Source organism: Crinia signifera, chromosome 3 (assembly GCF_055691185.1).
Source record: "Crinia signifera chromosome 3, ASM5569118v1, whole genome shotgun sequence".
Lineage (NCBI taxonomy): Eukaryota > Metazoa > Chordata > Amphibia > Anura > Myobatrachidae > Crinia > Crinia signifera.
In genome coordinates, this window is record NC_139219.1 from 33300303 (window position 1) to 33323864 (window position 23562).

At 45.3% G+C, this 23562-nt stretch overlaps 1 protein-coding gene across 1 annotated transcript; it reads right to left on the bottom strand.

The window, feature by feature from the left end:
• Window positions 1–4894: 4894 nt before the first annotated feature.
• On the bottom strand, window positions 4895–23562 carry LOC146062858 (uncharacterized). The gene is given in 5 exon segments (XM_083174865.1): window positions 4895–7449; window positions 7452–7954; window positions 7957–8461; window positions 18950–18962; window positions 21827–23562. Coding segments are annotated over 5 exon segments (3480 nt in total). The 5' UTR covers window positions 23446–23562; the 3' UTR covers window positions 4895–6609.

Consider the following 23562-nt stretch of genomic DNA (forward strand, 5'->3'; position numbering starts at 1 on the left):
CGGATGGGGGTAACCTTAACAATAGGGTGACTTGGAGTTTGGCCTTAGTGCTCAAATGTTGCCATTGGGGGGCAATAGCAACTTTGCAAAACTGCAACCCTGGGTTAATATCTTTTTTCCCGGCAAGCAGCTCAAAGTTTCGAATTTTTAGTCAAAATTTTAAAACTGATGGGGTAAATTTCATAAAGCTTTTGAAAATGAAAATAGATTCTGTCTAATTTCTCTACTAGAAATGACTACTACTACTACTACTACTACTACTACTGCTACTACTACTACTACTCATTTCTAGAAGTTTTAGTAAATTTACCCCCAAGTACAGTATTTTTGAAGTTTGGTTGGTCCAACCTCAAAGTTAGGCATATATGGGTCAATAAAATTCATGGATAAGCACAGGTATCCCTCACAGCGGGGAGATTTAGGGGTGGAGCGATACATAGCAGTGTGTGTGTGATCTTTCTCTAAGGAGAGGGGCGGAGTGATTTATCCTGGGGGTGATTCGTCCTGTCAGAAAAACTCCTGAGGGAGAAGAGCAGTGGCAATGGAGGAGAGAGCTATGTGCCAAGACACTTGTAATGGAAAGCAACTGTTATTTATTGATGTAAACCAGGGAGAAGCCCGGAGAGGAGACATTCAGCAGGAGTTCAGGGGGCTTGAACGTGACGTCATTAAGCCCCGCCCCATGCTTGAAAATTATCCGTTTTGCCCATCTCCATGGAGGGGGCGGGGCTAAAACGGCGCGATTATGACACTTTAGCCCCCGTCCCCTCATCGGAGAAAAGCATATCATGTTACATCTCACCCAAATAGGAATCTTTGTACATATTCCCCTAGCCGTGGATTGGGCCGCCGGGAAACCTGGAATACTTCCTGCTGGGCCCGAAGGCCTCTCTTATTAGCAGCCTGATTCTAATCTGATTGATCCCCTGGGTATTCGCTCCGGGGACCGATGTTTGCATTCTGCGCATTTGCAGGGCGGCTGTGCAGATGCAGAGATCTTCGCATGGGGGGAGGGGTGGGATGGAGGCGGGTAGGACCTCCCCAGGGTGTCCGCATGTAAACGTCAGCTGCCCCATTCTTGGACCCAGAAGGTGCAAATATAGTTCGGTCAAATGATTTGGTATCGAATGCATATGAAATATTTTCTATTAAAACATAAAAGTACATGAGACACCCTTTACTGGACAGTGAGAGGACAATGAGCAGTGTATGCTGAGTTAGGTAGAGAGGCCGCTGCAGCCTGTCCTCTCTCACTGACTGTCCGGCTCCCTGCAACACAGGAAGGGGGAGCGGGATCGAGCCCCTCCATCAGACCCGGGCCTGGGTAAAAATTACGGTACTTGTGGAGTATCACGGCTCCCATCGTATGGCATACGATGGCATACGATGCGATGTTTTACCGATTTTTGACCATTTTTGCTCAAAAATCGTATGCCATCGCATGGCATCGTATGCCATATGTAGTGGCATACGATGACATACGATGCGATACGATGTTTTACCGATTTTTGAGCATTTTAGCTCAAAAATCGTATGCGATTGCATCGGATGCCATACGATTGCATCCGATGCGATGCGATGGCACCCGATTTTGCACTGAAATGCATTAGAATGCATTGAAATGTGTATTAAAGTAGTGAAATGCCCCCAAATGCCATTTTTCATAGTGCACCACCCCCACTATCAACGTCAACCCGAAGCGTGGCGAGCGCAGCGAGCCCGCGAGGGGCGGCGGTACGTGTCCTACGACCTTTTCATACCCCCACTATCCACGTCGGCGTGGAGTTAAGAATAGAATAGTGTGGCGAGCGCAGCGAGCCACCGAGCCCGAAGCGCGGCGAGTGCAGCGAGCCCCGCGAGGGGACGCGGATACCTGTGAAGCCCGCGAAGGGACGCGTTTACCTGTGAAGGTATCCGCGTCCCCTCGCGGGGCGCGCTGCGCTCGCCGCGCTTCGGGCTCGCTGCGCTCGCCACACTATTCTATTCTCAACTCCACGCCGACGTGGATAGTGGGGGTATGAAAAGGTCGTAGGACGCGCACCGCCGCCCCTCGCGGGCTCGCTGCGCTCGCCACGCTTCGGGTTGACGTTGATAGTGGGGGTGGTGCACTATGAAAAATGGCATTTGGGGGCATTTCACAAGTTTAATACACATTTCAATGCATTCTGATGCATTTCAATGCAAAATCGGGTGCAATCGCATCGCATCGCATCGCATCGCATGGCATCCGATGCGATCGCATACGATTTTTGAGCTAAAATGCTCAAAAAGCGGTAAAACATCGTATCGCTTTATATGCCATCGTATGCCACATGCGATGCGATGCGATTTTTAGCATACGATCTGCATACGATGCAGGTCGTGGGAGCCGTGATACTCCACAAGTACCAAAATTACGGTACTTGTGTATTATCACGGCACCCGTTAAGTAGTTTATGTACTGTCCTATTCACTGGGATCGCATGCAATGCGATGCAAAGCGATGCAAAGCGATGGTATTTGGGCAATTTTATGGCACCCCTGCCCGCGAATCGCATCGCACGCAAATCGCATGCGATGCAATGCGATTTAGCACACCCCCTCACTATCCACATCACCCCGAAGCATGGCGTCCTCCCAACCTGTTCATACCCCCACTATCCACGTCGACATGGAGTTGATCCTATAAAGTGTGGCAAGCGGATGCAGAATATTCATCAAGTAATCCGTGTGCGCTTACCATGCTTCAGGCTCGGTGGTTTGCTGCGCTCGCACACTTTATAAAAGTACGCAAGTACCAAAATTACCCCCCTTCCCCCTCTCAGTACCACTGCCCATAGGCTACAATACACTTCCTCCAGTATTGAAAAAATGTTTCCTTCCATATATTGGAATATTGGGCAGCATCTCACCAACCATAGAAACCTATTGGCTGCTGATAGAAATGGAGGGATACAGCAGGTATCAGTGATGTCTTCTGCCTTCCCTCCTACATACATGGCAGGGATACTACATATTTGTAGCTAACCCCCAGAAAATGGGTGTTTGGGGGAAAATAGCCCCAAATATAGTTTAATGAATAGGTCCCTTAGTATACCCAATGTGCGCTCAGACTTGGTTAAACAGGCGAGTCATCTGTATGTTTGCCTCAGGAACTGCTGTTACACAGTACGTTTCCACAGATAAGACACGAGGCTTTGGAGTTTCTCACTGTGAATTGTACAAGAGCTTATCGCCCAGGCAGCCAGTTACTGTTTCCAGCTGTAAACTTTTCATCAGAGAGCTGTCAGTCATTACTAAGGCCTGCAACAGCTGCTCGCTATGTCAGCTGACTCATGTTCAGTCAGGCTGGCAAAGGAGACTGTTGGGGAGAGCGAGTCCTCATATGGGCGTACTGTATCACTGCTTAAATGCTTGTGGCCAGAGACAGTATTTCTATATAACATTACAATATTTTATGGAAATTCTGCAAGTATTGATGCTAACAATGCTATCTGTGATATTACATTTCTTATTTGCAGCAGGAGATTACACAGTGAAAGGGGAGTTCAGTGTATGTGTGTGTGTGGGCGGAATGTATTAATATACATCGCCGCCCGGCTGCCGCGCTGCCAGCGAATATGTACTAACATATGCGGCTGGCATCGCAGTGCGGTGATGGAGACCCGCCGAGATACCTGTAATGTGGTGTGCAGAGGGTCTCCGTCACCTCCCAGCCGCCTCCTGCTCCGCTCATGCCGGGACAGCTCAGCATGCCTGTCCCCGGCGCCTCCTCCTCCCCCCTGCAGCCTGAAGGACATCTGGCTGCGCCACTAGGGAGAGAAAGGTTTTACCTTCCGGGTCCAGGAGGACCTGGAACAGGTAAGCCAGAGGGAGGGGGAGAGGGGGGTCGGCGGGTTTGCAGTGGTGGCTTTGCGCGGCAAAAATAAGCCCATAGGTTTCCATAGGGTATCGCCACCCAAAGCGATACCCTACTATGCGGTATTGTGGCGGCGGCGTTGACCTTCTCCATGAGGGAGAAAATGTTCTGCTCCTGGATTTCCCTGGTAATGTGTGATTACCATCACCTCTATATCTGTCTGTTGTTACCCAGTTTGTTCTTTTAGTGTTGTCAACATTTGTAAAGCACAACGGAATCTGCTGCACTATATAAGAAACTGTAAATAAATAAAAATATATCTATATATACAAGGTGGTCTAAAAACAAGCACAGGCACTCGGTGGTCTTGTAAAAAATAGCAAAACTTTAGTGAATAAAGTGACCAACGTTTGGAGGTTCACCTTGATAAATGGGTTTGTGAACCCCGAAACGTTGGTCACTTTATTCACTAAAGTTTTGCTATTTTTTTCACAAGACCACTGAGTGCCCCTGCTTGTTTTTGGACTACCTTGTATTTATACACTGAGAGGGCACCCGAGGCAGCTGCTCTGCAATAGGAAGAGTGCCAGGCTGAATCCAAGGCTGATATAGATAGATAGATAGATAGATAGATAGATAGATAGATAGATAGATAGATAGATAGATAGATAGATAGATAGATAGATAGATGCCACACATTGGACCTTATTCTGATTCACTCGCAGAGTCAAATTCCTTCTCAAATGGACAAAACCATGTGCAATGCAGGTGGGGCAGATGTAACATGTGCAGAGAGAATCAGATTTGGGTGGGGTTTTACTTCAAAGTGATATCTATATTACAGTGTAAGAATAAAGCAGTCAGTATTTTTCCTGCACAGAAACAAAATAACTCACCCAAATCTAAATCTCCCTGCACATGTTACATCTGCCCCACCTGCAGTGCACATGGTTTTGTCCATTTCAGAAGGAATTTGCCTCTGCGAGTGAACCAGAATAATGGCCATTATGAAGACCTGCATTCGATTTCACAAGTAATAGCTCCTAATCAATGACATCAAATCACAAACCATTTATTGAACTGAAATTGTCACAATTTTCCAAAGCAAATACAATGTTCCACATCCACACTGTACATAGCTGTACAAGGTCTTCATAATAAATAACTATTCACATGTAGTAAGTGCATTATAACCAGAGTCCCTGATAGTGTTTGGCACACAAAGATCTCCGTGCAACCCAGCAAATATCCAGATCAGTATTTATGTAGATGGGTCTGGGTGACTTGGAGCATTGAGTTGGCAGCAATTTGCTACTGATCACCCTGAATGCTTATTACACTAAGCTACAATTCATGGATTATAGTAGGTAACTTCAAAAGCTGAATTATTTAGATAGTTTAAACAGTAATACTGATATTGGAGAGAACAAAAATAATACTTCTGTTTCATATTACTGTGGTCAAGACTCAGTGAGTGAGTGATGGCGAATTACTAACATTACTTACCTTGCATTGAGTACAAGTCTGTACTAAAACCATAACAAGCTGGGGTTTTTTTATCACGTTTGCACTAGAAAAAAATTAAAAGATCTTTATATAAATTGCATTAATGAACAAATGGCTTGTAGGTTTAGTGCAGAGGAGCACCGCTGAGCAATGTAAGTACAGTATACAGTATATTTACTTTTCTTAACATTACTAAACAAAGTGCATGACATTACTTATACTGCTTTCAGATCGCAATGCCGGGTCGGATTTCACATAGGGCGACCCAGGCTTAACCCTTCTTATAACCCACGTCGAATTGCCAGGTTGGTCAACCCCGGTTATTAAGATTGGTGTTTTCACCCCGCACCTCAACCTAGCAATAAACTGGGGTTTTAATGCAATTTAAATAGGGGTTTTACTTGTTTCCGGGTAAAAGACCAAATCAAACTTTCCGAAAACTTTACAGAATACTCCATATAGTGCTATTGTTCCTAAACTAAAATAGTAGCAATCCATTACTGTTTATATCAATCCTTAGAATCCTTAGGGATTATAACCTGGACCTCCAAGTACTGTAGGCAGCCACCTTCAGATTTTCAGATTTTCAAATGATTCCCATATTGTTTATGGGCTTTTTACTGATTGAACTGTGACTGTGAAAGAATAAATTAGAAAAAAAATTTGGGATCTACCGAAAATACTATATCATTCCTTTCTAAATTGCTGAACCTATAACACAGAGCTGTGGCTTCCCACACAACATATGTGTTACTGATTGAAGATGACTTTATCTCATTAGATTATAATGTCACCTAGTGTACCATATCCCTCAGATTTTAAACTGCATTCGTAATTTATTTACATCAGTATCTATAACTACACAAGGAAAAGGTAACCCAGTACTGTTATTTACAGGTCAGCACATGTGATATACAGAGGTGATATATTAAGGACCCCAGATTACCCCTCTCTGAGTAGCCAGTGACCCCAGTGTACTTGCCTTCACAGTTAATAGTCCCAGACTATGTATAATAGTCTTAACTCTGTAGAATGGGCTGCACTCTGGTTGGGAGGGAAGGGGGGGGGGGTGGTATTCACAATGGGGAAGCTGTATCAAGCCTTAAAAAACGATAACGTTGACAGAGATAAAGTAACAACCAGCCAACTCTTAACTGTCATTTTTCAAACGCAGCCTGTTCCATGGCCGTTAGTTTCTGATGGTTTGATACTTTATTTCTTTACTCTAATCCTCTGCTAGGTGTGATACATCTCCACGGTTGGCACTAAAGTGTCCTTTGTGGTTCTGTCTTTACTTGCTGGAGGATGACATCTTTCTCAGTGTTCTTACACTTATAGTCCAAGGCCTTCTGTTCTAGGCTCTGCTTTCTCAACATGTGGCACAGGATTGCTATAAGGACAGTCAACATGGATATAATTCCAATGCAGATCCCCAACAGCATGGCTGGCTGTAGGCTATGGATGTCTGGAGGGGTGGATGGAGATGGAGGGACTTCAGGAGACGCTCCAGGCCCACCTGAACCTTCATCCTCTGGAGGAATGCATTTGGTGTTTTGGGCAGTGTAGCCCACTGGGCAAACACATTCGTATGATCCAAACAAATTCTTACAAGACCCGTCACAGGCCACAGAATCACACTCATCCACATCAGTACAAATTGGGTCACCTTCGTCATTTTCATCCACTATGTAGCCTTCTGGGCACTGGCACTTGTCCTTGTGGTTGACATCGCACTCGGCCTCGCAGAATGAGGTGTTGCAGAAGCGTTTGCATTTGTTTGGCCTTTTCTCGTCAATGACAAAACCTTCATCGCAGACACACCTGTAGCCACCTGGGTAATTCTCGCAGCCATGCTCACAGAGGGTGGCTGGGTTTATACACTCATCAATGTCCTGGCACTCTGACCGACACTCTTCTGGGTTGTCACACTCATCCACCATCTCAAACCCAGGTTTGCAGCTGCAGACAAAGCTCCCAATGGTATTGGTGCAATGGCTTTCACAGATATTGGGGTCAATGGCACAGTCATCAATGTCCTCACATGTTGTGTTATCATCTGCCAGGCTGTAGCCCTCAGAGCACATACAGAAGAAGCCAGGGGCTCTGTGAGTGGGACGCAGAACTGGCTACAGGGGCTGGGGTCACAGGGAGTGGAACAGGCTCTTTTATCTGCTTTGAGCTGTGATCCTGGGGGGCACTGGCACTCTGGGGTGCCAGATGTGTCCACACATTCATGTTCACAGCCCCCATTCTCAATCAGGCAAGTCCAGGCTGTGGGGGTATCACTGCTCCATACCCCAACACTGGCACCTTTATCTTGGCAGAGGAGAGTGTCCTGGAAGGTGGAAATGACTGCATTGGTTCCACGGGGGAACACAGGACCCTCACTATGACCAAGGGATGTGTGGTAATAGGTGACATTGTAGCCTGCAGGTATACTCAGTGCGTTACATGGAGATGAAGAACTGATCTCACACAAGTAGCCATCAGCTTTGTACTCGCAGTCACTTTCCTCCCAGGTCCCATCTTTGCGCACAGTGACGCAGAGCGCACCGCATTTCTGCGCTCCATCCTTCCAGTTGCTGTAATCGGTGTAGCTGCCCCCTGTCACCAGGTGAATCCCCTCAGGGGCTGCAGTGGGTCTGTGCATCTGTTCTTATAAGGCTGCTCCAGCCCTATCCACACTCTGGCATCAGCTTTCTCCACTTTGGCCATAAGGGACGCGATGGCATCGGCTTGTACAGAGTTTGTCACTGTCATCAAGTGTCCCTGGATGTCACTGCAGGACTTACTGGCTTTGGCAAACCGTTTACTCGTCCAGGATACGGAGTAACAGGCCTGCCCCAGACACACAAACTCCGATGTCAGCTCATCCAGCGGCGCCAGATGCGCCAAGTGCGCAGAGAGGAGCGCAGCGCAGACCACGGGGAGCAGCAGCAGCGTCATCATGTCCCTGTGTGCGGCCAAGAGCAGAGCACGGTGCTGGCAGTCAGGCCGGGGGAGGCTGGTAATTAGGAAAGTGCAAGTATCCCAGCCAGAAGTCCTCATGTGTCCGCACAAAGAGGTCTGTGTCATTTCTCGAAGTTTGTGCCCAACTTTATATGCTCGCAGCCCTCCCTACAGCCCAGGAGAAGGGAGGAAGGAAGGAAGTGCCTGGAAGGAAGGGCTGGAGCCGCTGGGGATGATGATGATCTGCCTGCAACACTCACAGATTGCTGAACAGCTTGGGCTGTGACCGGGACACGGTTCATAGTCAGTATCTGGAATCTTATTAGTAAATCATCATCAGTGAAAGTGCAGAATGGGATAGGAGGGGGATTTGGGAAGGGTGTGGATGGGCGGTGCACCAGGCTCCTACTGATCCTCTTCTGCTGGGAGGACTCGTGTGTGTTCACTTAACTGTTTTAGGGCTGGGGATGTTTCATTTCAGATCTATCTATCTATCTATCTATCTATCTATCTATCTATCTATCTTTCTATCCATCTATCTTAACTTAACTGTTTTAGGGCTGGGGATGTTTCATTTCAGATCTATCTATCTATCTATCTATCTATCTATCTATCTATCTATCTATCCATCGATCTAATTTTATCCATCTATCTATTTCTATCTATCTATCTATTTATCCATCTATCTATCTTTTTATCCATCTATCTATTTCTATCTATCTCTCTCTCTCTCTCTCTCTCTCTCTCTCTCTCTACCATATATCCATCTTTCTATCTATCTATCTATCTATCTATCTATCTATCTATCTATTCATCTATCTATCTTTATATCTTTATGTAGACCTATCGATCTATTGATCTATCCATCTACCATCTATCTTATATCCATATATAGCTATATCTATATTTTATATATAGATCTATATAGATAGATATTTCTATCTATCTATATATAGATCTTTCTCTCTCTCTCTTTCTCTCTCTCTCTCTCTCTCTATACTGAATATATCTATATAGATACTGTAGATAGATAGATAGATCGATATATATATATATATATATATATATATATATATATATATATATATATATATATATATATATATATATATAGATCTCTCTCTAGACATCTATTTATTTAAATACAGTACACAGCCTGTTATGCTTATTGGACAGAAAATAGTGCACTACAATAGGGAACAGCGCTGATGGAATATAAATCGCACGAAGCTGTTCAGACTGCTCTCCTGTGCGTGCGAGTAACGGTCCACACTGTATACATGTGCTGCAGAACAGCGCTTATAGGAATTCTCATGCAAATCAGTCTAATGCGTGTCCAGAATCTCAATTCCTTCCCTTGTTGGCCAGACAGACGGCAACAGGCTAGCGCCGTGGTCTGCATGGCAATTACACTAACGAGCTCTCGGGGTGGTTTTAGCATCATTTAATTGGTTTGCAATTGTCTGGAAAATAAAGTATGGTTTTCTGTTCATGGAAACTATTTGGGAAATCTTCAATGTTCTGGAGTATTAGATACACTGCAAATCTAAATAGATGCAGTGTGAATCTAAATAGATGCAGTGTACATATAAATAGATACAGTGTGAATCTAAATAGAGTGTAAATATAAATAGATACAGTGTGAATCTAAATAGATCATGTAAATCTAAATAAAAACATTGTAAATATAAATAGATACAGTGTGAATCTAAATAGATACAGTGTAAATCTAAATAGATACAGTGTAAAAATAAATAGATACATTGTAAATCTAAAAATATACAGTGTAAAGGGTGCCATACATCTACAGATCGATTGTCAGATTGGGCTGGTTATGGGCCCCATACATCAGCAATTAATTGTAACAATCCTCAGATCTGGAGATGATTGTCACAATTAATCTTTAATGTCTGGGCTCCCCCTTTTGGCGATCCCAATCAACAATTAATAAGGATCGCCAATCAATTGCTGAATCAGATTTTTTTAACATGTTTAATAAATCTGGTATTATCTGCGGTTGTTTTTTATATGTGTGGGCATTCCCGTTTCATCTTCTTCTTCTATTTAAATTATGAAAAGAAGTAACATCTGATGACAATCGATTGAGGTGATGTATGGGCACTTTCCAGATATGAAGATGCAATCTTTAGATGGGAAAATCTGCCGATCACTGAAATAAATCTGTAATGTGTGGGCAAGTCAAATAGATTGTAGAATCAATTTATCTGGGCAAAAAAATCACTGGATCTGGAAAACCATTAATTGTGATTGCTGATGTATGGGGCCCATTAGAACAAAAAACCTGGTAATGTCTGAATGACAGTTTTGGCAGTTTTCCAGCATGTCAAAGCAAATGGCCAACTGTCATTTGCTCTCATCCGTTACCAGGATTTTGTTCCAAGCAGCCCAATCTAACAATCGATCTGTAGATGTATGGCCAGCTTTAATATAGATACAGTGTAAATACAAATATGGATTATGCAATAAATAATGATAATGTGAAAACGGTTGTAGAATAATATGTCCATGTATGCCAGTCAATACATTGTTTTATATTTTTAAGACAACAAATATTTCTTGGTGCAAAACATTTGTGTGTGTACTGTGTGTATGTGTGAGTGTATGTGTGCACGCTTATGTGTGTGTACGTACTGTACGCACACACTGTATACTTAGTGCTGCCCCTTTAATAATATGCTGTGAGGTTATGGGCTGGCCAGTCAGACTGCTTGCTGAAGGCTTCTGATATGCACTATTGCACTTTACGCAATGGGATCGCATGCAATACATAATGGCCCTTATTCTGGTTCACTCGCAAAGGCAAAATCCATCTCAAATGGACAAAACCATGTGCACTGCAGGTGGGGCAGATTTAACTTGTGCAGAGAGAGTTAGATTTGGGTGGGGTTTGTGCTTCAAACCGCCCCCTGCCTGCTGTCCTGGGTGCGCGTGTGCACGCAGCAAACAGTCTGTCCGCCGTGGGTGCACGCACCCTGTGTATGCACATGCGCAGAAATGCACATGCGTAGTAAGAAAACATCGGCCCCAGAGCGAACGCAGCCCTGCTGCGAACGGACCAGAATAAGGGCCCAAATGTGCTTTGCGAGTGAACCTGAATCACCTCCATTGTGTAAAAACTTAGAATGTATTTATTTATGTGACTCCATGGTTACAATAATTATAACAGCGGATGATTCCTCTGTGATTTGTTTCCATGATATAATTAGAGAAGCAAATTGTAAGTGGCTAAGAGGCATAATAAATGCTGACATATCAAGTGACGCTTTGATTAATGGTCTGGGCGTCTGCATAGGAGATATACATTGAGGGCAATGCAGAACTGGCAGGAAAATGGGCACAGCCTGCATTCACAGAATGCCAATGCAAATGTGGCATAGTTCCAAGTACAGTATATGGAGAGCAACACTACAACATTGTTGGATTGAGTTTTCAGGTGACAGCCAAGGAATAAAATGCAGGCCTAATTTATCCCATGCTTGTTATCTATCACCCGTCCTGATGTGCTGTGGGGGGGTAACCTTCTTAAGGTGACTGCCAGGTGGCTGTGCCAATGTAACCTACTGATGGAACCAATACTTTATGTACATTGTGCTACAATGCCAGCTGGGCAGCCTAAAGTCAAAGTCTCCATCACACACCACAAGCATTAGATCCTCCATGCCAGCTGTACAGGGGTTAAAGTGGGAGGGAACGGGGTGGAACTGAGTTCCACCACCTCTAATGGTGAGGTGGAACTAGATCAGCTCTGCTTTGGCTCTGGCACAGTAAATCTAGCAGAAAAGCATTATAATTTGCATAAGGGTACCACCGGCCCTGGCTCTGCCTAATGGGGGGAGGGGAGGAGGGGTAATAAGGTGGCAGATGGAATGGAGATTCCCCCACCTCTCCAGAAACACTTTAAGCCCTGCAGCTGTACAAAGCCCCTTTCACATTGCAGTTTTAACACGGCATATTGCAGATTTTTAACTGCTTTAAAACAGGTACAGCTGCAATGTGAAAGCTCCACAATCAATTTACCGGTTACAAAATACCGGTATTTTGAAACGTGTTAAAAGCAGGATCCTACACGTTTCTGAGCCGTTTTTCCTGCAGTCTGAACAGCTCAGAAACGGTATTTGCTACAAATGATAACCACACAAGGGTCATAGGTTATCTCCCTGCATGATCCCCGCCCACAAGCAGGAAAAAAAAAACATTTAAATTGACATTGTATGGATTTCTATGGGTGAAACGGGTTGAATCTGAAGGTACAAAAATGGTATTGTAACTGCAATATACCTGTACAACATGCAATATGAAAGGGGTTTAACTGACTTTTGACCCGTTTTAAGACACGTTTACAAAACCGGGTTGAAAGCAGGTTTTTGCAATGTGGGCAGTATGACTAGAGATTCCCTATGCGCATATTAAATACATGTGTGTCAGCATTAAAAGGGGAACTACATGTCATATAGATGGTAACCTTACAGTATCTCTTTGTGACCGCATTTAGGAGGAACTTGACCTCTGTATTGTGTTGGGTGAGTCCCGGGTGTGAGGAGGATCTGGGGGTTGTGGCTATGAATTGTCACTTGTGTTGCTAGAAGTTGGACTCAATCTTGCCAAACTCATTGTTCTTGCTGGAAGTGTGCTGACCCTTCACCCCAGGCAGAATTTATTCTCAGTATATGAACTTTCGCTGACATGATATGTTTTCCTTCCTACGCCGCTTCTCGCTATGTTAAGGAATATGCTGTTCCACTGACAAAGGCCTCGCTGAAGGAAACGCAGCATACACCTAACTTTCAATTGTTTGTATTTGTGGCATTGTTTCCATTCAGGGTGTAGCTGTGATTGTGTGCTGGTTTGCTCTGTGGGGAGCAATGTCTCCACCACTCCCTCGGATAGCGGTTTCCAGCGAGTACTGCTGCCACTCAGGGAGGAAGGGTGAAACCATTACGCAGAATACAAAGGGTTAATTATAAATGTGAAGAGAGGCGAAGGGGGGTGGAGATTCTTAGAGAATCTCCCCCAAAGAGGGACCTGATTCCTGACCGCACACTACTCCTCCGCTAACAGAGACAGTATACAGCCAGCGGCCAGACACAGAGGGACCTGATTCCTGACCGCACACTGCTCCTCCGCTACCAAAGACAGTACACAGCCAGCGGCCAGACACAGAGAGACCTGATTCCTGACCGCACACTAATCCTCCGCTACCAGAGACAGTACACAGCCAGTGGCCAGACACAGAGAGACCTGATTCCTGACCGCACACTACTCCTCCGCTACCAGAGACAGTACACAGCCAGCGGCCAGACACAGAGAGACCTGATTCCTGACCGCACACTACTCCTCCGCTACCAGAGACAGTACACAGCCAGTGGCCAGACACAGAGGGACCTGATTCCTGACCACACACTACTCCTCCACTACCAGAGACAGTATACAGCCAGCGGCCAGACACAGAGGGACCTAATTCCTGACCGCACACTGCTCCTCCGCTACCAGAGACAGTACACAGCCAGCGGCCAGACACAGAGAGACCTGATTCCTGACCGTACACTGCTCCTCCGCTACCAGAGACAGTACACAGCCAGCGGCCAGACACAGAGAGACCTGATTCCTGACCGCACACTACTCCTCCGCTACTAGAGACAGTACACAGCCAGCGGCCAGACACAGAGGGACCTGATTCCTGACCGCACACTGCTCCTCCGCTACTAGAGACAGTACACAGCCAGCGGCCAGACACAGAGGGACCTGATTCCTGACCGCACACTGCTCCTCCACTACCGGAGGCAGTACACAGCCAGCGGCCAGAGACAGAGGGGCCCGATTCCTGACCGCACACTACTCCTCCGCTACCAGAGACAGTACACAGCGGGAGGGGGGGTGTTGCGGGGGGTGCCACGAATTGCGGGAGGGGGGGAGGGTGGCGCGAATCGTGGGAGGGGGGGTGTTCCGCGAATCGCAGGAGGGGGTGGTCACAGGGGGGGGTGCCGCGAATCGTGCGGGGGTGTTTTGCCGAGGGGGGGTCGCGGGGGGGGCGCGAATTGTGGGAGGGGGTGGTCGCAGGGGGGAGCGCGAATCGTGGGAGGGGGTGGGTGCCGCAAATAACAGGAGAGGGGGGTCGCGGGGGCGCGAATCGGGGGAGGGGGGTGGTCGCGGGGGGGGCAAGGGGGTACGGGCGCTCGTCTGGTGGCTGTGGAGTAGCTGGGCAACATGGGGAGGCAGAGGGTGTCTGGCACTGTGGGCTCACTGGGCTGTTTCTCTGTCATGTGAGTCAGTCATGTGAGTCAGAGGCTCAACCCAGCGTTACAGCCACACTCACACACTTTGAGTGACAGATGTAGCCAAATACATAAGAGATTATTGTAAAGTAGACTTTGTAAAACATGTTTGGCAAAAATACGATCATTCCCTTACTTTTACTTTTAGCCCTCAGAATTGGTGTAAAGGTAACATAAAAAGTCCAATTTTCTACTATTTATGTATCACAGGTCATAAGCTCCGGCTCAGTGTCACTGAAAACTATTTTAAAATGTTGGCAACTGTGGAATTATGATAGAAGTAGGGAATCAGAGGCAAGCAGGAAGCCACAGAGCAGATAAAGGTTCATATATCCAACTTGTTATTTGGAGTTAAAGAACTTTATGAACTTTACTGAGAATTTTTAAAGTAAATTCAGGAAATCAACCGGGAACCTTCCCAACAAAAAACAATGTACTATTATCTAAATATGATCATTGCCTACAACACATTTCACTTCTAACTGTCCATCTTGACACTGGACCTGAAGCCATGAAGATTTGTTTAATGTTTTACATATTGTTGCTCTTTAGTGCTCTTAGCACAGTCTGGTCTGTATCCCAGCACTGAGAAACAGGTCAGGCTGTGCTAGAAGCACCACAGTAGGGAGACCCCCTGCCTAAAAAAAAAAAAACATTTTCATGTAGTGGTTTTGCTCAAATATGCAACAGGCAACTTTTTTTAAACTAATTGCCAACTGCCTGCTCTTGCGATTCACCATCGCGTCCGAACGCAAGACCACTGGACATTTAAAAAACCCTCTGATTACTCAGGATATCTGTCAAAATCAGGCTCCAAGGACACAGCCACTGGCTTCATCATGTCCAGAAAATGGGGCCAACTCACCTGGGACGCTGTGATCTTTTGTACATCGAAGCCCCAGATCTGCACATGTGCATCATACAAGGCCATACAATTCACACTCAGGGGACATACTGAGATATACTCAGCATTCAACTTAATGGAATCAATTACGGGGTTTGTCTTTAATGACACAGTATGTTTATTCTCCATACACTGATTTTGCAGGCAAAAAGCTGTTCTCATGATCTCTCAAGGTTGATGCTATTCAAGAATAAATAAATAAAAAACAATTCTATCTATCCTTGTAGGTATGTTTTATTCTATGTGTCAGTACATACAATGTATTAATTAACTACAGGTACGTGACATACAAACTAAGTCGAAACATCTGATTCTTTAATTGATACAGACTTGCAGAAATATGGCACAGTGTAGTGAGCAACTGGATACATTTCTGGGAACTGGGACAAGGGGTGTACAGCAAAAAGGTAGACAACCATTAGGTGGACACCATTAGGTCGGCAAACAAGAAGATCGACAAGCAAAAAGGTCGACCTACAAAAAGCTTGACATGTAAAAAGGTTGACATTCAAAAAGGTTGACACAAGCATTAGGTCGTCAGTGTCTAGTTTGACAGTCAAAAGGTCGACATGGGGTTTTTCACAGTTTTTTTACCCGATTGTCGACACAGTCGACATGGACACAGTTTGAAGTGCACCGCATCCACTAGCGATGCTTCAGGCACGGGGCCTCGTTGTGCTCGGCACACTATTTTATTCTTCCACCGCGCCCTAGTGGATGGTAGGGCATGTCGGCACATGTCGGTACTCAATGGCCCTTATTCTGGTTCACTCGTAAAGGCAAATTTCTTCTCAAATGGACAAAACCATGTGCACTGCAGGTGGGGCAGATGTAACTTGTGCAGAGAGAATTAGATTTGGGTGAGTTATTTTGTTTCTGTGCAGGGGAAATACTGGCTGCTTTATTTTTACCCTGCAATATAGATCTCACTTTGAAGTAAAACGCCACCCAAATCTAATTCACTCTGCACATGTTACATCTGCCTACATGTGGGTGCGCATGTCATATTTATCTGCTACAATAAACATCATTTACCCTTATAATACATTATTATTCACCCCCTTTGCTTTTTTCTTTACATATAAAATTGCAAATGTAAATGTCCACACATTTTTTAAGAATATTCAACTTTATTTATCCCCATCCAAAATATAAGATTTTACAAGGTATCTAAAATAAATTATTATTCACAAATAAGCACAATATTTATAAAAAAAGAAAAAAAAAAATATTTCCGTTGGCATCTTACAGATTTCTCAGTAGCAACATTCATAAAAGTTAAAGTGGGCGGGTTGTTCAGACCTGACCGCAAAGCCCCCCCCCCCCCCCCTTTTTTTTTTTTTAGCAAAACCATGCTGCACTGCAGGAGGGCAGATGTAACATGTGCAGAGATAAGATTTCGAGTTATTTTGTTTCTGTGCAGGGTAAGTACTGGCTGCTTTATTTTTACACTGCAATTCAGATTTCAGTTTGAAAACACCCCGCCCAAAGCTACAGTAGCTACCTCTGCATGTATTACATCTGCCCCACCTGCAGTGCAACATGATTTTGTCCATGTGCTAAAAAAAATGCGCCTCTGCGATCAGGTCTGAATAACCCCCAAAGTACCAACCAACCAGCAACTCACTCATTTTTAAAACACAGCCTGTAACATGGCAGGTAGGAGCTGATAGGCTGGTACTTTATTACACTTTAGTACATAGCCCCCTTCATTTCTTATCACTGTTAGTGTATATGCATGGGCCGCCATCATATATTCAGCAAATTGTGAAATAACAGCGCAAAAGAAGACCCCCCCCCCCCAAATGACATTTCCACTGGTAACAGTAACAGCATTGCTCATCTCTACCCAGCAGGCTTTATATCAAGAACAAAAGAGAACACATCTAAAAAAAAATGTATAATGCAAGTAAAGCAATGTTCACATTAACCAATAAGATGCATTTGACTGTGTAACATTTAGAGCTGAAAGTTTAATCATAGCTAATATCATTTGCTTGTTGTGGGTTATACTGTAGCACATTCATACTTTTGTACAGATTGTACAATTATTAACACAATATGGGCAATTCAATTGTTGTTCATCACATGGGCCACTAGATGGCACCAAACAGAGCAATTCAATTGTTGCTCCATTTGGGCTCACATTGAACTGGAATTTAAGTGCCTTAACCTGGACTTTAGATGGGTTTAGCTGCTGGTAACCTGGTATTAATGTGTGTGTGCACCCAAAGCATTTATATCCACCGGGGGGTGGCACAATTGAATAGTTCCGGTGGGTGCTTATTGAGTTTGGGCACCCACAAAACCCCTGTAAATGTAAAGTACAAACTGCATTTTATTGTAGCACAATTCAGAATATGAAACCAAATGTTGCTATTGGAAACAACAGAAATATTTACACTAAGTTATTAAAGAAGGAGCTTTTTAAGACTGAATTAATGATAAACACTATGCGATAGTATTTACACCTAATGCATGTAGTAGTCTGAAAGAGTATTCATATTATGAACTGGAAAAGTCATTTATCATGAAACACAAATAAATAAAAAGTATTTTTGGCAATACTCCATATATACCGCTTTCACACTGACAAAACGTTTTAAAAACCGGTATTTTTCAAACGGTATTTAAAATGGGTCTCAAGCCCCTTTCACATTGCAGTTTTAACACGGCATATTGCCGATTTTTAACTGCTTTAAAATGGTACCAGCTGCAATATGAAAGCTCCACAATCAATTTACCGGTTACAAAATACCGGTATTTTGAAACGTGTTAAAAGCAGGATCCTACACGTTTCTGAGCCGTTTTCCCTGCAGTCTGAACAGCTCAGAAACGGTATTTGCTACAAATGATAACCACACTTGATCCCCGCCCACAAGCAGGAAAAAAAAAACATTTAAAATGACATTGTATGGCTTTCTATGGGTGAAACGGGTTGAATCTGAAGGTACAAAAACAGTATTGAAACTGCAATATACCTTTACAACATGCAATATGAAAGGGGTTTAACTGGCTTTTGACCAGTTTTAAGACACGTTTGCAAAAACGGGTTGAAAGCAGGTTTTTGCAATGTGAAACCAGCTTCAGCCTTCACATTGCAGTAGATTACCGTTTTAAATACCGTTTAAGTACAATTCACATCAGTCAACCCGTTTAATCCCCTGAACACGTTTCAAGGCAGAATGCAGGAGCCAGCCTATCACAGGTCTGTAATATGCTGTTTTCTACTAAATACCGTGTCAGAGCCATTCTCACTGCATAAAAAACGGCTCTGAAACGTGTAGGACTCTGCTTTTTTAATGTTTTGAAACACTGTTTATCTTTAACCGGTAAATCAACTCTGGAGCTTTCCCACTGCAGCCTAAAATGTTTTAAAATGGGATAAAAAAGGCAATATACCGTTTAACAAGTGCAGTGTGAAAGGGGTATAATATACACAGCTATTTTGGCACACACCGGCTGCTCATAACTTCAAAGCAAAAAAACACAGGTTTAGTCGTCCAAGTCCAAAATGCCAAAGTGACCAGCACCGTAGTGTCACTAACCCTGGTGACACACACTGTGGATGAAAGATTCCACAGACGCTCATAAAAAATGAGACCGTGGGGTAAATAAACAAAGATGTGAGTTCTATTGAAGATGGGGTGTTGTACATAGCAACCAATCACATTCTATCCATTATCTTCTAGAGCAGTGGTTCTTAACCTCAGTCCTCAGGACCCCCCCAACAGTGCACGTTTTCCAGGTCACCCGGCAGATGCACTCATTATTCACTGACGCTTTTTAAAAGATCCACAGGTGGGGCTAATTATGTCACCTGTGATTCTGTGTGGGGACCTGGAAAAGTTGCACTGTTGGGGGGTCCCGAGGACCGAGGTTGAGAACCACTGTTCTAGAAGGTCCTAAAATATAAGTAGAATCTGATTGGCTGCTATGGGCAATATCTCACCTTCAATAGAACGCCCATCTTAGTAAATGCACCCCTGTCTCTTTGCAGTGCTGGCTCCAACACTGTGATAGAAGAGGAGTGCTGCGTGTAATGTTACAGTGCAACTGGCTCCTACACTGTGATAGAAGAGGAGTGCTGCGTGTAATGTTACAGTGCAACTGGCTCTTACACTGTGATAGAAGAGGAGTGCTGCGTGTAATGTTACAGTGCAACTGGCTCCTACACTGTGATAGGAGAGGAGTGCTGCATGTAATGTTACAGTGCAACTGGCTCCTACACTGTGATAGGAGAGGAGTGCTGCACGTAATGTTACAGTGCAACTGGCTCCTACACTGTGATAGAAGAGGAGTGCTGCACGTAATGTTACAGTGCAACTGGCTCCTACACTGTGATAGAAGAGGAGTGCTGCACGTAATGTTACAGTGCAACTGGCTCCTACACTGTGATAGAAGAGGAGTGCTGCGTGTAATGTTACAGTGCAACTGGCTCCTACACTGTGATAGAAGAGGAGTGCTGCGTGTAATGTTACAGTGCAACTGGCTCCTACACTGTGATAGAAGAGGAGTGCTGCATGTAATGTTACAGTGCATCTGGCTCCTACACTGTGATAGAAGAGGAGTGCTGCACGTAATGTTACAGTGCAACTGGCTCCTACACTGTGATAGAAGAGGAGTGCTGCACGTAATGTTACAGTGCAACTGGCTCCTACACTGTGATAGAAGAGGAGTGCTGCACGTAATGTTACAGTGCAACTGGCTCCTACACTGTGATAGAAGAGGAGTGCTGCATGTAATGTTACAGTGCAACTGGCTCCTACACTGTGATAGAAGAGGAGTGCTGCACGTAATGTTACAGTGCAACTGGCTCCTACACTGTGATAGAAGAGGAGTGCTGCGTGTAATGTTACAGTGCAACTGGCTCCTGTCACAGAGGAGGAGGTGGCAATTTCGTGTCACTCCTCAGCAGAGACCTAGGAGTGGCCTGCAAACCCCCCTCCCCCCCCCCCCCCCCCCCACACACACACCGCCTTACCTCTATTGTGATAGCACTGGTCCATCCAGTATTTTGGATGTTCTGTATTTTGGAATATTTGCACATCATAACGAGATTAGTTCTAAACCTGTACAAGTCCTTTAGGGCTGCATTTATCAAACCATATTTAGTATTACTGAAATGTGCCAAATGGGGACCACAGCAGGAATCTCTGATCCCTACTGTGACACCCCCCCCCCCCCTGCATCGCTGCTTGCCCCATAGGTTTCTATGGGGATTTGAAGTTGCCGGTATATCAACATTGGGCAGCCCAGCTTTGTATCCCTGGGATATCGACATTCTGAGATGGCGATTGCCCATTGTAGCCTATGGCTACGGGATCACACTGCTGAGTGCACTCAGAGGGGTCGGAGGGGGGGTCAGCGCAGATCCCCCCCCCCACCCCCACCCCCACCCCCCCCCCCCGGTTTCCGGCTGAGCGAATCGCAGGGACTGCCTCCTTTCGGATGCCCTGTCCCTGCAAGCAAAGGGATGATACATCCCAGATCTAGGATCCGCCCAGATTGCATTGGAAATGAGATAATTGATAAATGGGCACCTGATAATTGATTATGCTGCCTTTAAATTCTGCAAGTGTGTGTGTGTGTGTGCGTGCGTGTGTGTGTGTGTGTGAGTGTGTGTGTGTGTGTGTAAAAGCTTTACATGGTAGGATTATCACTCTAATAACAGATTTACAACATAACCTTTATATGTTATTTACAAAAAATAAAAACAACATATATATATATATATATATATATATATATATATATATATATATATATATACTGCCTTTGGAAATGCATACAGTGGGTAGTTAGGTTTTCAATATCTTCACACAAAGAGCTTATATTACACCAGTATATACTCCGGTGACCCCAGACTACATCTGTATATACTCCGGTGACCCCAGACTACATCTGTATATACTCCAAGGACCCCAGACTACAGCAGTATATTCTCCAAGGACCCCAGACTACAGCAGTATATACTCCAAGGACCCCAGACTACAGCAGTATATACTCCAAGGACCCCAGACTACACCAGTATATTCTCCAAGGACCCCAGACTACAGCAGTATATTCTCCAAGGACCCCAGACTACAGCAGTATATACTCCAAGGACCCCAGACTACAGCAGTAAATTCTCCAAGGACCCCAGACTACAGCAGTATATACTCCAAGGACCCCAGACTGCAGCAGTATATTCCAAGGACCCCAGACTACAGCAGTCGCAGTTTTCAAAGTGGCCACTTAATGCCCATGGACTGACGCTATAATCACTGTACCTGTGCGCAGAATTGGGTACAGTATAGTTTTGGGGTTGCTATCCGACCATGGCATGCCAGACACTACAGTTTTCCCCAGGGATCTGATTTCACCTGCCGCAGCACTACATCCTTCTCACTGTTTTTACACTTATAGTCCAAGGCATGCTGCTCCATGTAGTGCTTCCTCAGCATGTGGCACAGGATCGCTATCAGGACGGTTAACATGGATATAACTGCGATGCATATTCCCAGCAGCATGGCCGGCTGCAGACTGTAGGTGGGTGATGGGGATGGCATGGACGGTCTGATTTCAGAAGGAGCACATGACGCACCCTGGACAATGTATCCCTCTGGGCAAGTGCATTGGTATGACCCAAACAGATTGGTACAGGACCACTCACAGTGGTCTTCAATGCACTCATCTACATCAGTACAAATGGAGTCCCCAGCATCACTCTTCTCCGCTATGTATCCATCTGGGCACTGGCACTTGTCATTATTACTCACATCTTCACATTCAGCCTCGCAGGAGGATGTGTTGCAGAACCTCTTGCATTTATTAGGATTGCTTTCATTAATGATAAATCCTTTCCTGCACTCACATCTGAAGCCACCCGGGTAATTCTCACAGTCCTGCTCACACATACTGGTGAGACACTCATCAATGTCCTGGCAATCCTTATTCACCATCTCAAACCCAGGTTTGCAGCTGCAGACAAAGCTCCCAATAGTATTGGTGCAATGGCTTTCACAGATATTGGGGTCAATGGCGCAGTCATCAATGTCCTGACATGTTGTCTTATCATCTGCCAGGCTGTAGCCCTCAGAGCACATACAGAAGAAGCCAGGGGGCTCTGTGAGTGGGACGCAGTGCTGGCTACAGGGGCTGGGGTCACAGGGAGTGGAACAGGCTCTGTTATCTGCTTTGAGCTGTGATCCTGGGGGGCACTGACACTCTGGGGTGCCAGATGAGTCCACACATTCATGTTCACAGCCCCCATTCTCAATCAGGCAAGTCCAGGCTGTGGGGGTATCACTGCTCCATACCCCAACACTGGCACCTTTATCTTGGCAGAAGAGAGTGTCCTGGAAGGTGGAAATGACTGCATTGGTTCCACGGGGGAACACAGGACCCCCACTATGACCAAGGGATGTGTGGTAATAGGTGACATTGTAGCCTGCAGGTATACTCAGTGCGTTACATGGAGATAAAGAACTGATCTCGCACAAGTAGCCATCAGCTTTGTACTCGCAGTCACTTTCCTCCCAGGTCCCATCTTTGCGCACAGTGACGCAGAGCGCACCGCATTTCTGCGCTCCATCCTTCCAGTTGCTGTAATCGGTGTTGCTGCCCCCTGTCACCCAGGTGAATCCCCTCAGGGGCTGCAGTGGGTCTGTGCATCTGTCCTTATAAGGCTGCTCCAGCCCTATCCACACTCTGGCGTCAGCTTTCTCCACTTTGGCCATAAGTAAGGCGATGGCATCGGCTTGTACAGAGTTTGTCACTGTCATCAAGTGTCCCTGGATGTCACTGCAGGACTTACTTGCCCTGGGAAAGCGCCTGCTGGTCCAGGATACGGAGTAACAGGCCTGATCCAGACACACAAACTCCGATGTCAGCTCATTCAGCGGCGCCAGATGCGCCAAGTGCGCAGAGAGGAGCGCAGCGCAAAGCATGGGGAGCAGCAGCAGCGTCATCATGCCCCTGTATGTAGCTGGCAGTCAGGCAGAGGGGTGACAGGTAGCTGATACCGCTGCTCTGTAGATCTGCAGAGTCCGCTGACAGAGGAGAGAAGCACCGTTTATAGCTAACTTTAT